At 42.9% G+C, this 15,581-nt stretch overlaps 1 protein-coding gene across 28 annotated transcripts in view; it reads left to right on the forward strand.

The window, feature by feature from the left end:
• Positions 1–15,581, forward strand: part of ZC3H14 (zinc finger CCCH-type containing 14) — a 49,507-nt gene that overhangs the window by 30,941 nt on the left and 2,985 nt on the right. For 3 of the 28 annotated variants that reach the window (NM_001266592.1, XM_015144291.3, XM_028850170.2), the window contains 6 exons: positions 2,073–2,147; positions 7,602–7,761; positions 8,503–8,735; positions 12,960–13,080; positions 14,341–14,477; positions 14,763–14,854. In NM_001266592.1, coding sequence (NP_001253521.1) covers positions 2,073–2,147; positions 7,602–7,761; positions 8,503–8,735; positions 12,960–13,080; positions 14,341–14,477; positions 14,763–14,854 — 818 coding nt within the window. The remainder of the gene's footprint in view (positions 1–2,072; positions 2,148–7,601; positions 7,762–8,502; positions 8,736–12,959; positions 13,081–14,340; positions 14,478–14,762; positions 14,855–15,581) is intronic. The other 25 variants (XM_015144289.3, XM_077937681.1, XM_028850172.2 and 22 more) reach the window with 11 other exon arrangements.

The following is a 15,581-nucleotide window of genomic DNA, read 5'->3' on the forward strand; positions in this document are numbered from 1 at the left end:
CAGAGTTTAAGGGAGAGAGAAAATTTTGTGAAAATGTCCTTGAGGCTTCTGTCTCCTTTATGAAAATGTCTTCAAAGTTTCCATCACCACCTCTACCAATTTTTCTTCCACCGGAACCAGTGGACTTAGGTTCCATAACAAGCTCCTCTTGTTCACTGAATGAGCTAGACAATATTTCCCACCTTTTAAGGAAAATATCAACTGATATCAATGAAATTAAAGGAATGAAAGCAGCTATTTTGACAGTGGAAGCAAATCTTTTTGATCTAAATGTTAGAGTGTCCCAGAATGAAGCAAAAATTTCATCTTTGGAGGTTAAAATGAATGAATATTCAACAACATCTGAATGCAACAGACAGTTTGAAGATCAAGAAGAAGATACTGAATCGCAGTCAAGAACTACTGATGTAAAAATAATCGGCTTCCTTAGAAACGTTGAGAAAGGTAAACTCTTAATATACAATATGTTCTAGGTACCCATCCTTTGATGTGTATCTTTGCACGTATGTTGACTGTAGCTGTGATGTGGAGGGAGCAAGTTACGGAGAACTTGAATTTTTCATAGACCTTTAATGACAAATTTGGATTCTGCGTGATTTAGCTTAGAAATCTAGAATTGATCAGAATTCCATCCTCTTTAATGGAGCTCTCTAAAACGATGTTTTGAAAAGGTAGATGAACCTAGAGCGATGAAGCAAAACTTGAAATGTGGAAGTGTGGTCTTTTTTGTATCTGTGTGAAATTATTTTAAAATGTCGCATTCTTTCATCATGTACTGTTGATGTGAAGGAGACCTGTTGAGTGTTTGGATGGAAAGAGCATTCGTCCTTTAACTTTTCACCTCAGTTTTCCAAGCTTCCCACAGGAATACAACTTGACCTAAGTGTCATCTTGGTTACAGTTCCTCAGGATGTGTGTGGTTTTGCGGTAATAATTCTGGAAGGAATTCACTTTTTTGGGATGCACCAATAAAATGTCATGTAACTTATGTTTTAAAGGAAACCAACTGATAAAATTTCAAATGGAGTATAGGTTTTAAAACTTAAAAACACTTTTTAATGAAATGTGGTGCCTGGTGGGAGATTGCCCCCTTACATCTTGGCACTGAGTAAGTGAAGCCTGTCCTTGTGAAGCCACCTGTAATGGATGTACCCCAAATTAGCATGTGGGCATCTTAGTAAGATTTCAGTATTTGCAACCCTATCAGTTACATCCCTTTGTACACTGTAGTGCAGTTCCTTATACATGAGCAGTGAGTGCCTGCTGTCTCCTAAGCACTGTGGGGGCCACAGAAAAGTGTGACATTGTCCCATCCTCAAGGAGCTGCACGTCAGATCGAAGATAGAAAAAATCAGTTATTTGTCCCTATTTTGTGCAGTCAGACTGCTGAGCATATTATTATTAGGAATTGTGAACCTAATAGGAATTAATGTTATGAGCCTATTTTAGAAGAAATAAGTAGTTGAACATCTTTTCTTGTGGGAGAGCCAAAGAATTATTATCATGCTTTGCTGACATAGGGTGTGGATTGTAGAGCTGAGTGTCTTGGTTTCTTTGCATGCATCGAAGCCCATAGTTTGTCTTTTGGGAACTCCTATGTGTAGATAATTCTGGAGTGTTTTGTTTTGCTATTTCGATTATTATCTGTAAAGGTCATGGGTGAGTGAGTCGTGATGGGAAGAGCTGAGCTCAGGTGATGGAGGGAGGGGCTCGCCATGCTGATTGTGCAGTTGGCTGTGATGCGAGCTGCCGCGCCACCAGATGCCTTTGCCTGGGTTTTCCGCCCTTTTGCCACCTTTGCTTTCCCCACAGAATTCAAATTCAGGAAAACTGATGTCCTCACAGAGGGAGAACCAGGAGTGTCTTACATTGGCATTTTTGGTTTAACCCTGAGTACAGCCTTTTTTGTCTTATAGGATATGCCTTTGGTCTATAAATACTGTTAAATTGAATTGCTGAAGCTTTAAGTTACTTTTAAGACTTTAAGAACCCAGAAGGATTGATTTTTGGGAACCACATGCTGGTATTGTCTGTGTTGTAAGCTTAGTGAAGTTTTAAAATTTATATTCTAGGAACTCAACAGAGGCAATTATTATCCCGACTGCAAATCGACCCAGTAATGGCAGAAACTCTGCAGATGAGTCAAGGTTGGTAATGTTTCGAGTTGTACTGTAATCTAGCCGTTTCCGTTGCCATTTCCATTTCTTACACCCCATTTAACATATCTCGTATCTCTTAGATCCTGCCCTAAGATGTTATGTTTAGATCTGTGAAAATATTTTAGGGCCAGGAGATAAGATCTGCATTTTTTTCATGTTATATAGTGTTACAATGTTTTGCCTTATTGGAAAACTTTGTTCCTTTCACACCATTCCACGTGTCTCCATAGCACTGTTGGCTGTCACTCTCCTGCTGTCAGAAATGACCTGCGTTTCTGACTTACCCTCCCACTCTACCCAGCTTTTGTCATTGCCATGAGTGGCTTTTGTATCCTTTTTTTCACATGTTTAGCCTTATCCTCTTGTACTTCATTTTGGAGTCTTATTAGCAGGGCCACACCTGGAACTTACTGTTCTAGTGTTCTTAGAGCCACTCTAGTTTGCCTGTCTCCTTTTCCTCTCCCCACAGACACACATGCCAAGGGCTACTTCAGGACTGGAACTGACGCCTTCATTTTTATTATCTCTGTCCTCAGTGCCCAGCCCCTGCCAGATGCATGTTCAGTGTCTTAAGAATGACTGCAGGATAAACACAGGCAACCATGAGAGACCTGGAATCATCTCAGTCCTGTTTCCCCTAAGCCTGTCTTCTGTGTGAAGCTCTGGTCCCTTGACCCTCTCAGTTAGCGCCTTCCTGGAATTTCTTTCCCCTCAGTCAGGGCTCCACAGTCAGTCACTCTGTTCCCTGACCCTCCCCCAGCTTTCCAGCTCAGAAAGTGTGCTTTTCCTCCCTAAGGCCAGTCTCCACCAGAGGCCACGTCCCACCAGGTTGGTGAGCACTGGCATGTCACCCACTCCTCCAGCTTCATTCTCTGCCTCTGTCTTCTCTCTGTAGAGGTGTTCAGACATTCTCTACCCATGATTTAGCTCTCATCTCCCAGGAGTGCATCCTGCTTTCTCCACAGGAGTGTTTGAAAAGGTTGGCAGCCGAGGTCTGTGTGTGGGATCCACTTCATAGCTCTTGTGCATGTTTTCTCTTCTGCTTCCTTCAGCTTCTCATTGTACACATGGTGCTCGTGGTTTGAAATAGCAAATAGTTCTGTGAGGCTTATGAATGGCTGCAGTGCTTAGCTCCTATCACATGTTTTATTCTAAGAACCCTTTGTTTCTGCACATTCTATTAATTTTTTTAAAAACATACTGGTTTTGTTTTGTGTATGCAATACTTTTTGTTATTTCTCTGCGGATCTGAAAGGTGGTTTTGACGTTTTTCACCTCCCTGCTTGGCCTTGTTTTCTCTAAGTGGTCTGTTTTGGCTGTCTTTTATGCTGGAGGTTTCCATCTGATGTCCGGGGATCCTAGGTGGTCTTACATTTCGAGTGGAGCACTCAGAAGCTCACTGGTATTCTGGGTTCATGAGTTGGGGCATGGGGCGCTTCGACTTTATATTTGAAACTGGACCGTGTGGTGGAAAGTGGTTTGTCCTGCCTGTCTAGTTCATGGGCACCCTGATGTCACTGCCTTTAAGACTTTCCTCTCAGCCTGGTCAGCTTCTCCAAAACAAGGTTTTTCAAGTAATAACCTGGTAGCGTTCTGCGAGCTTAAGTGGGGAAAGAAGGCTGGGAGAGGCACTTCACCATTAATTATTATGTAATGTTTAATTCTCCCCACATCATTGTCAGTCCAGTACTTCTTTCATCATGGCTGGTATCTCTAGGTCCAGGGACTCTGTTCTTACCCTCTGAAGAGTCTAAAGCTCCACTTTCTCCAAGGGAGAATGCTTGCAATGGGTAAAGGTTTATCAGGAAATCTAATTGCCTTTAACAATTTTTAACAGTGTACATTCAGGGGATTTTGTCATAGCGTCTTTCTGGCAGAGACCCTGATGCTTCATCCGTGGGCCTGTCCGAAGATTATCTACAGGAAAGCACATCGCCAGTCGTCCCAGGTGTCTTCAGTGTAGAGGTCGGGATTGGTGTGGCAAGGATCAAAACCAAGAAAACAGTGGCCAGGTGTGGTGGCTCATGCCCGTAATCCCAGCACTTTGGGAAGCCAGGGCGGGCGGATCACTTCAGGTCAGGAGTTCCAGACCAGCCTGGCCAACATGGCGAAACCTGATCTCTACTAAAAAATACAAAAATTAGCCAGGCGTGGTGGTGTACATCTGTTATCCCAGCTACTCAGGAGGCTGAGGCAGGAGCCTCGCTTGACCCCAGGAGGCGGAGGTTGCAGTGAGCTGAGTTCGCACCACTGCACTCCAGCCTGGGCGACAGAGCAAGACTGTCTCAAACAAAGAAAACAGATACATGGAATTAGAGTTGAAGAAGAACTAACTGCTTCTTAGAGGGACACATCTAACACACCTCTTTTTTGCCTGTCATTTCTCCCATTTCTTCCCAAGGTCCCTTTTACTGCCAGTTCCTGAGGCTTTGGAGAATCTTGTGGTCTGAATTGGATTGTTTCATTATTGCCTTAGAATTCAGCTTTTACACATCCCCTGAGTTTTTTTTTTTTTTTTTTTTGAGACAGAGTCTCGCTCTGTCGCCCAGGCTGGAGTGCAGTGGCCAGATCTCAGCTCACTGCAAGCTCCGCCTCCCGGGTTCCCGCCATTCTCCTGCCTCAGCCTCCCGAGTAGCTGGGACCACAGGCGCCGCCACCTCGCCCGGCTAATTTTTTGTGTTTTTAGTAGAGACGGGGTTTCGCCGTGTTAGCCAGGATGGTCTTGATCTCCTGACCTTGTGATCCGCCCGTCTCGGCCTCCCAAAGTGCTGGGATTACAGGCTTGAGCCACCGCGCCCGGCCCTGAGTTCTTAATCATCTGTTTTCCACTTTGAAAATTTCTTTTTACAGTTATTTTCCTTGTGAGTTTATGCTTTAAAAACAAAAACAAAACCCTTTATTGACATTTTTGTGGGCTTTCAGGAAGGAACAAAAAGTAAACACATGGGGTCAGCCTGTGGTCTCTACTCAGAAGATACTACTTACTCCCCCGTCTGTCTGGTCTCCACGTGACCCAGGCTGCTGACGTGCAGCTTGCAGAGAGGTGTGCGGGAAGGACTGGTGCACGCTTTCCTCAACCCTGGAGCATGCTACACTTGGGTTCCTGTACTTTCTCCAAGCTTTGACCTTTTGGCTGCCAAGACTTCACTTAACTCTTTTCATTCCCTTTCATTCTTACGTATCAACTCCTCTCCTCCATTCCTCCTTAAAAGGTTAGCTTTGCTCTCTCCCGCCTTCAGCATCATTTTCATCTCTTCTGTGTTCACCCAGACTATGAACTGGTAGAACTCCTTGGTCTCAGAAAGTGCAGGGTGGTGGGAAGGAGTGAAGCAGCTCCTGGACCACTGTTGGGACCCACCTTTGATAGTTGGGAGACCTCCGTGAATCATTTAATAACTTGGAGCTGGAAACGGTCATCTGTAACATGGGAGGAAAATGACTTTGTAGGCTTTGAGTGAGGATTCAATGAGAGGCGGCCACCCTGAGTATGCTAAACACTTCTGTCACCTTCGGTTTTGACTCAGCGTCTTCTGTCCCCCCACCTACGGGTCAAATCTGAATTTTCTGCTTCCTCTTAAACATGGGAGAGTCCCAGAAAGACTTTAAATAAATCTAACATTGAAATGTATCTTTGGCCCTTTTAACTTTGCTCTTTTTCTTTTCCTAAGTTTCTCATCCCCAGCTTTCTCTTCCACCTGTTTCACTTTACCATTTGTACTACCCTTGCTGGGGAAGGCGGGTGTGCCCCTTCCCAGGACGGAGCCTGTCTTCTCTTCCTGTCAGGTGTGTGGTTCCAGGACAGATAGTGGAGAATCTTCTCATTCAGAGCCTCACCCTCTCTCCCGGGCAACAACAGGTCAAGGACTCTGGTTCTTTCTTAACACTTTTTCTGAAAACCAATTTGATCAGGTCACTTCCTTCCTTAGGAACCTCTCTTGATTTCTTTTCTCTTTTTTTTTAAATTTTTTTTTTGGTTTGAGATGGGGTCTCCGTCTGTCACTCATGCTGGAGTGCAGTGGCACAATCCTCATCGCAGCCTTGACCTGGGCCCAAGTGCTTCTCCCACCTCAGCCTCCCAAGTAGCTGGGACTACGGGCATGTGCTGCCACGCTTGGCTAATTTTATTTATTTATTTATTTTTCTGGTTGATGGGAGGTCTCACTATGTTGTCTAGGCCGGTCTCAAACTCCTGGGCTTATGGAATCCTCGTGCGTTGGCCTCCCAGAATGCTGGGATTACAGACATGAACCACCACACCAAGCCTCTTGATTTCTTGCTACTTCTAGACCAGAATCCAGAGTCACTGAGACGTAGAAGAACCTTTATTATATGTGTCAGCTTTCCTTGCTATGCACTGTTGAGCCCACCACACACACCCTTCCAGCCATTCCACATTCTAACCTTTCTCAGATGCCTTCGACCTTGTGAAAGCCCCTTTCCTTCTACGTGGGTTTTCCTCTGCCTGAAGTGCTGTGTTTGTTTCTCCGAGTCTCTCTCCTCGTTTATTCCTGCTCATTCCTTTACTGCTGACTTCAGATGTTCCTCCTTGCTAAGCTTTTCCTTGGTTCTTGGCTGGAGTGGGCTGCTCTGTATTCTCAGCACCTTGTTCACATCCCTTTTGGGTCATGCTATTCTGAAATTGTATATGTGTCTGTTTTTCTTCTTTTCTTTGTGTACCTAGCTCAGTTCTCTTAGTTGTTCAGTAAATACTCAATGAATGAACATAAATCAATGTCCTGTGAATTTTGGTCTCTAGCCTTGAAAGAAGTGTATTAACTGTAGTCCGTTGATGGTGTATTGATAGGTCAGCCATATCCATTCTGGGTTGTAGGTCTTGACATATTGTATAAAATAGTAGATGATGTGAGCTTATGGTTATTTGCATTAAAGGCCAGTGTTTTTCTTGATACATATGTTTAAGTGCCCATTCACCTTTCAGTTCCCTTTTACAGTAGTCCTCGGTCTGTCACCAATTGGAAATTGTACCACTTGAATTCTTCTTATCAGGATATGATTCTAAGTGGTACTGTGCGAAGTGAACAAACCAGATTTTCGAAACCAGTGGTTCAGCAGTCTGTGTATTCTAATTATAGGGAGCATTAGGACTCAAATTCTCTAGGTTTTTAGAAAAGACTTTTGTACTTTAAGGGTATATTGTTAATATCTCATGAGATGCCTCACCTGAGAACCTCTCTCTGCTGTGGGTAGGGAGTGTTAATCAGAATCACTGGCGCTGTGCCCTAGGCGGAAAGGACTCCTGGAGTTCTCTGAAAACATGTTCGGAATGGAATTATAGCCCTATTTTCCTGAGTGGAACCAGTTGTGATTTTCCTTTGAAATAATTTGAATATATAAAAGATTGACATTCTTCTCACATGTTTGATGTTGGGAATGTAAGGTATATTCAGAAGTAAACATTTGTGGCCAATTTTTTTGGCTCAGATTACTATGACATGGAATCCATGGTCCATGCAGACACAAGATCATTTATTCTGAAGAAGCCAAAGCTGTCTGAGGAAATAGTAGTGGCACCAAACCAAGAGTCGGGGATGAAGACTGCAGATTCCCTTCGGGTACTTTCAGGACACCTTATGCAGACACGGTAGATGGTTTCTTTTTCTTGTGTAGTTAACTTGTGTGATTAGATAGTAAAGGTTAACCATTCGTTTGCAGCTTCCCTTCTCCCCGCCCCAGCCCCTAGCATAGAGTGCTTTCATTGATTCAGTAGCTAGCCAAATTCAGTGTTCAAGAATTCCAGTTCATCTTTCTTGTTCAGAAATCCATTAACCTACAAATTACAACTCCAGTGTATGATTTAACTCTATTAAGATTCTTTTCTTTATGCAAATTCAGGAAATGCAAGTTTAAAAGCCAGCTGACCATAAGCAGGTCAACTCTAAAGAGAGTTGGCAGATCAGGTTTGGGTGATTTTTTTCCCTGAGAAAACTGACTGTTTTTGTAAAAGAACCAACATACAGATAATAAATTAGCATAAATGCTGCTGGCCCTGTGTTCTGAGCATTGATGCTAATTTTTTGGTTTATTTCCATATTGACCCTGTGAAGATCAAATGGGTGATGGGGTCAGGCTTGAGGGGAGATTGTCCTTAGTGAAGTTAGTACAGGCTAGAGGGTCACTGGTGATGATGCCGCTGTGTCTGTTCATGGCCATCGTGTGTTAGCAGGGAACCCACCAGTGCTGCACCTGGAAGCCCTACCTAGTCTTTTTTATTGAACCAAACGCAAAGCCAAGGGAGTGATAGTTCTGCTGAAGAGCACTTTAGGGGGCTCAGCGTTTTGTGTTTGTTTCCCTAATTCTATGGTATTTTTTATCTGTCTGGCAGAGATCTTGTACAACCAGATAAACCTGCAAGTCCCAAGTTTATAGTGACGCTGGATGGTGTCCCCAGCCCCCCAGGATACATGTCAGATCAAGAGGAGGACATGTGCTTTGAAGGAATGAAACCCGTAAACCAAACTGCAGCCTCAAACAAGGGACTCAGAGGTCTCCTCCACCCACAGCAGTTGCACTTGCTGAGCAGGCAGCTTGAGGACCCAAATGGTAGCTTTTCCAACGGTGTGTTGAGAGCTCAGATTTTCAGGGTGCTGTCATTGTGAAGGGAATCTTTGACTTGTTTCTCTGCCTTGAATGAATATTGGTTAAAGGCCTTGCTTATATTTATATTCGGTAATGGCCTTTTTTCTTCTTTCAGACAAAACCACCAAGTACACTTCATACTCTTTTTCCTGTGTCTGTTTCGTAGGTGGGCTGTCACTCCAGTGTGAAAACGGGGTTCAGCCATGGAACCTAAGACACCTCTTCCTTATGCTGGCTAAAGGATGAACCACCATTCTTGATGCCTTCTTTACCTTTGTATTTTCTTCAGAAACTGTACTGCCACTTTGCCCTTTTATCGGCAATAGTCTCTTGTAATTAACTTGAGAGAAAATTTTAGATTTGATTCTATTTCTACCTCAGTGAAATTTCTTTGAAAGGAGTTTCTCCCCTAATCTGTCAAGATACTTCTTGGAACTGTTTAAATTAATGTTGAAGAGTAATATTTAGCAGAACTCAGATGAACTCCCTTCAGATAGTGCCATGGTTTTCGGCAGGTGACGGTTTCTTATCACCGTTTCTTTCACTGGGTATCAGTGGCAGCTGCAGCGCCACTGATCATTTCCATTCGTGATAGAGAATGGTAATTATGTTCCTCATATCTTCTAAAATTTTTAGAAGCACCTCTTCGTTGGCAGGAGGGATAATTACGGAATCGTAAAAGTGTACAGATTCAAAGGAAAAACAATAATGGATTTTGAAACATTTCCTTAAGCAGTCCTCTTGGAAGAGATATGAAAATGTATTGAATACCTTTTTGATCATTAAAAATAGAATAGAGGGAAATCATATGGTAGTGGAGCGGTAACACTGAGCTTTATTTTAACTGGTTGCGTTTCCTGCTGTGAATCAATGACGTAGTGTTGTGGTTTTGATTAGTGGAGGGAGTTGAAAATCTGACCCTATCAACAGGAAGAAAAACTTAAAAATAGTAAAAGCTGCAGTAGGCAATACAGATTTCTTGACTCTGTATGTTTTGTCTAAAGAGAAGACTCCAGTGTTTTCACTGCTCTTGATTTTCGATTTGGTAGCTTAATTGTTTGGTTGTTAGGATCTGGTTTCATTTAAATGTTGATGTCCATATGAGGCTTTACGGGGTATACACGTAGCAGCAGTGACACCATAAATATTATATTAGTAAAAATTCTTGCCGGTGCTCTGGCCACTGTGCTGACAGCCATGCTGAGTGGTGAGCCTCCTTTCCCATTGCTTTGACTCGAGACTCAGTGTTCCACTGCCGCTCAAGGATGAAGCTTTGTAAGATTCGCACAGGGGTGCGGCTGGAGAGACTGTTGCAGAGCAGTTATCAGCAGCCTCTGGCCTCTGCCCACTTCCCCTGTGAGCAGGGAGTGTGAAACTGCAGTTGCTTCTGGTTGGTTTTATGTTGGGTTGTTTCAAGGATACAGCCAACAGCAACATCTGTTTTAACCTGTTGCCTTTTCACTCACTGTCATATGGCAGCACAGATTTTATAGCTTGCTTGCTTGCTTGTGTTTTTTGTTTGTTTGTTTTGTTTTGTTTTTTTGAGATGGAGTCTCTCTCTGTCCTCCAGGCTGGAGTGCAATGGAGCGATCTCAGCTCACTGCAACCTCTGCCTTCCAGGTCGAAGCCATTCTCCTGCCTCAGTCTCCCAAGTAGCTGGGATTACAGGCATGCACCATCACGCCTGGCTAATTTTGTAGTTTAAGTAGAGATGGGGTTTTACCGTGTTAGTCAGGCTAATCTCCAACTCCTGACCTCAAGTGATCCACCAACCTCGGCCTCCCAAAGTTCTGGGATTACAGGCGTGAGCCACCGCGCCCAGCCTATAGGTTTCAATAAAAGGTGAATTTGCCTCTTAAAATTTGAACAGAAAACGTTTTAATAGTTTACAAAGTCATTGTCAGCCAGTGAAGACTAGGGGCATGACCTTCATATGACTTAAATGTTTCAATCAGAAAGATAAAGTTTCTTTGTAAGGTATTATTGTAATAATCACGTTTCTTTGTAAAGTATTATATTGTTCCTGAGTATCTAGCTACTTTACTTTCCAGCTAGGCTTCTCTTGGGTATTCCCTTAATCTTTTATTTGGACTGGGTTCTTGTGTATATATTATAGTCTGCTGTGTGTAGTTTATTATAGGAAAAGGGCAAGACACATTTACTCTGCAGGGATGACACAAAAAACATGTAAAAGTTAGAGAAACTTCCAGTCATCTCAGATTTTCTTTGGAACGAAGATTATTCTGGTATCTTAGAACTAAAATGACTTTTACTGTTTTGTTTTGTTTTGAGACGGGGTCTCACTCCCATTACCCAGGCTGGAGTGCACTGGTACAGTCACGGCTCACTGCAGCCTCCACCTCCCAGGCTCAAGTGATTCTCCCACCTCAGCTTCCTGAGTAGTTGGTTACTACAGGTGCACACCACTGTGCTTGGCTAAGTTTTTGTATTTTTAATAGAGACAGGGTTTCACCATGTTGCCCAGGCTGGTCTGAAACGCCTGAGCTCAAGTGATCTGCCCGCCTTGGCCTTCCAAAGTGCTGGGGTTACAGGCATGAGCCACCACATCCTATTTAAAGCTTAAATAGGACTTTTACTATTTTTAAAGTAGCATAGAAAATTGTTTCTATCAGGCATAGTCATAATTGCTCTTTGATGCTGCTCCTGTCTGTGCTGCATGACTGCATTTGTGTGCCTTGTTCTCCTGTAGTGAAGACAGAACATGGGTCACTGGAACAGTAAGTACTCATAGAACTAGCTGCTGCTGCTATTATGACTGGTTGTCTGTCTTGCATTTTTTCCGTGTAATCATCAGACTCTAAGGAAGACATTATTTTCTCTTTGTATAGATGAGGAAACAGAATTCAGAGAAGTTAGCTAACATTTGCACAGAGTGTCTAGCTGAGCAACTAAGTGGCAGAGTCAGATTTTAACTGACCTCTGGCAAGAGAACTAGAGGAATATAGTTGAAGTGATACTTGCTTTCATGAACATGAGTGTGAACCGTAATACATAATACCCATGATGCTATTTTGTGGGGGGTTTGTGGTGTCTGAGGCCAGAAATTAGCAGCGGATTATTGCCTGTAGCTGTAATTTTACTTATTCAGTGTTATTTGAATAAATTGCCAGCATTACAATTTCAATGAAGGCAGATTTTTGGCTTACTGAAACAGGATAAAAATCTGGCAACAGGGGTCCCACTTTGCCCTGTCATAGTAATGGAAGCTGTGATTGGACGTGGCACAGGGAGTGGAGTGGATGGGTGTGTACTTGCTTTCTAGGTTGCTCCTCCCCATCTGTCCCTTACTGCATTTATCGTCTTCAGCCCAGTCAGTCTTGCTGTGTTAGGGGAACTGCCCAGTCCCTGTAAGTGATGGCATTTGTGACCCCATTGCAGGCAAAAATGTCTTCCCCTTTTTAGACATTGCTGGCTGAGTGCGGTGGCTCATGCCTATAATCCCATCACTTTGGGAGGCCGAGGTGGGTGGATCGCTGGAGTCCCGGGGTTCAAGACCAGCTTGGGCAACATAGAGAAACCCCATCTCTACAAAAAATACATAAAATTAGCCAGGCCCGGTGGCACGTGCTACTTGGTAGGGGCTGAGGTGGGAGGATCACTTGAGCCTGGGAGGCAGAGGTTGCAGTGAGCCGAGATTACGCCACTGGCACACCACTGCACTCCATCCTGGGTGACAGAGCAGGACCCTGTCTTTAAAAAAAAAAAAGTAAAAATAGACATTGCTGAGTTTAGCACCTGGACTTTAGCTCAGCAAGTGGGAATCCTTTTGTATTTGGGCCACTCATCATCTTGCTGGCATGTGAGAATTCACATCTCCTTATCACCTTATGTGTTTTCAGTTTTTATTTAATTGTATTGGTTCCCCACTTGACGACGTCCTCTATGTTTAATTCAGCTGTGAATTAGTATTGAGAATTAGAATTTTTGGTGAAAACTTTGGCTTTAGTTGCAGAGTCACCGTCCTCTTTCCTTTTCACAGTGAGAACTGTTGTCTGCTTCCTGGCAGTCTTTTATAGGTTTCTGTGGCCAGTGTTAATCACATAATTTGGGCTCACTTATTTTATATGACTGTACATTTAACAGAAGATTCTAAGACTGGGGTTTGAGGGAAATACATTAAAGGTGCTGTGTACTGAATTGATCATAACGAATGAAATACTTGTATTTCCTTTCCCTTTGTAGCTGAGATGAGTGAACTGAGTGTGGCACAGAAACCAGAAAAACTTTTGGAGCGCTGCAAGTACTGGCCTGCTTGTAAAAATGGGGATGAGTGTGCCTACCATCACCCCATCTCACCCTGCAAGTGAGTACCATCCCCCCATCTCACCCTGCAAGTGCCATCCCCCCATCTCACCCTGCAAGTGAGTACCATCCCCCATCTCACCCTGCAAGTGCCATCCCCCCATCTCACCCTGCAAGTGAGTACCATCCCCCCCTCACCCTGCAAGTGCCATCCCCCCATCTCACCCTGCAAGTGAGTACCATCCCCCCTCACCCTGCAAGTGAGTACCATCCCCCCTCTCACCCTGCAAGTGCCATCCCCCCATCTCACCCTGCAAGTACCATCCCCCCTCACCCTGCAAGTAAGTACCATCCCCCCTCTCACCCTGCAAGTGCCATCCCCCCCATCTCACCCTGCAAATGAGTACCATCCCCCATCTCACCCTACAAGTCACAGCCAGCTGATTTTGGCTTTCAGTTTAGTGTCTATATCTTGTACCTTATTTTTTCTTTTCTGTGGACAAGTCTTTAGTTTTATAACTAAATTGAGTGATAATTACCATGGCCCTCTCCGGAGCAGCGTATTTCTTGTTTATGGGTGTTTGTTGAGAGGCAGGGGTGGGGGGTGCTTTGTTTGTGCCTCAGACCTATGAGATACTGAAATACCTGGGGTTCCTTAAGAATTCTCTATGTTTAAGGAGACGGGTAAATGGTAACTGCCCCAGTTTGTATGCATTTTGGTCACACACACTACACACAGATTTTGAGGAGTTTAGGGAAAAGTTAGTTATGGGTAATGAAAATATTTTGGACTTGGGTTAAATTTTTCCTTACAAGCCGGCTGGCTCAATGTAATGAGCTTTGTGAGATGACTTTTAGAGGCTTTTTTTTTTTTTTTCCTGCACCAGGGCTGGGTCCTATGGATGGAATCTTCATTTTTAACTCTTTTAAGGAAATGATGTGGGAATAATACGGCTGTACACATAAGTAGACTATGGGATGAGTCTTTTTATAGCACAAAGCCTTGCATAGAGTGTTTATTGTATTAATGAATTCACTGCATAAAATATATACCTTATTAAGTGGTGTGATTTTTATCACAAAAGCCTGTCTTTCCTGGTGGCTTGGCTTTAGTTAAAAGCCTGTTTGTGTTATCCCAGGCTTTGGAATAAATGATTGTGTCCTATTCTGACATATGGTCTTATTTTAAAATATTCTTTTTGTTGCTATTGTTTTTGCATTTCTCAAAACAAGTAGTGACGGGGAGTGTAAAGAGCCCTTATACAAAAAATAATGCATTGAGAAGATTAAATATGAAATATGCTTTTTTTTTGTTTTGTAGAGCCTTCCCCAATTGTAAATTTGCTGAAAAATGTTTGTTTGTTCACCCAAATTGTAAATATGATGCAAAGTGTACTAAACCAGATTGTCCTTTCACTCATGTGAGTAGAAGAATTCCAGTACTGTCTCCAAAACCAGGTGAGTGACTTACTGTGCTACTACATTTGGGTAAAAAATATAAAATGGCATTTTGTGACTGTAAATGGAATTGAACTAACAAAAAGATGGTTTTAGAAATAATTTTGACAGCATCAGTTAATCCAGCTAGTCTTTAAAGAGCAAGTATTTTGACTAGTGAATATATAAACCTTACCATTCTAATTTAAAAATGGTTTTCACTCTCAAAAACAACCATCAGTAGACTGCATTAAAAATGGACTTTCCAAACAGATTGGAGACCAGTCCTGGTTTTTATTTTGTTAGCAGTTGCACCGCCAGCACCACCTTCCAGCAGTCAGCTCTGCCGTTACTTCCCTGCTTGTAAGAAGATGGAATGTCCCTTCTATCATCCAAAAGTAAGAACTTTTATTTTCCCAAAAATCAATTTAGTGATAATGTCTCAGTTTCGTCATTTACCTTCTTTTTTGTCAGAGTTACTACGTTGGTACAAAAGCAATTGCAATTTTTGCCAGTAAAATCTATTAAGTTGTTCCTTCATTGTCATTGAACTTCCGTCTGGCCCCTTAGGCTAAGTGGTCTGAAACTATTTATTGTTAGTATCGTAAGCACTCAGTGGGGAGAAGCATATCTTTGCTAGTCACATTTTCCATTATTCCCTGCATTTAAATATATGGGTGGGTTTTGGCGGGGGTAGGGGAGCGGTTTGAACCTAATGCCAGAACTGAGATGATGAAATCCAGTAGGTACTGCTTAAAACCACCCAAACTTGTACTGATGGTTTTATCTGCGTGCTAAAGATTGATGATGGTTGATGAATCTCCAGATGTTTACTTGGTCAGAATGAATTATCTCCTCCTTGCCCTGGTAGCCTGAGGACCATATGAAAGGCCTTCACTTGCCCCATCTGTAACTGGGCATAGCTGAGGGTACTCAGTGAAGAGTGTAAGGGATAATTAGAAGTTTTTAGGGTATGCTAAACTACGTTTGAAATTTTACTTGCTGTGATTCTTTGACTAGAATTTTTTGTCTCAAGGGTAAGTACATTTTTCAAGGCTTCACTAGTATTAAAATGGTCCTTATAGATGGAATCTCTTTCTCTGTTAATGGTTAGGGTGGGCTGGT

The sequence above is a fragment of the Macaca mulatta genome, chromosome 7 (genome assembly GCF_049350105.2).
Source record: "Macaca mulatta isolate MMU2019108-1 chromosome 7, T2T-MMU8v2.0, whole genome shotgun sequence".
Taxonomy (NCBI): domain Eukaryota; kingdom Metazoa; phylum Chordata; class Mammalia; order Primates; family Cercopithecidae; genus Macaca; species Macaca mulatta.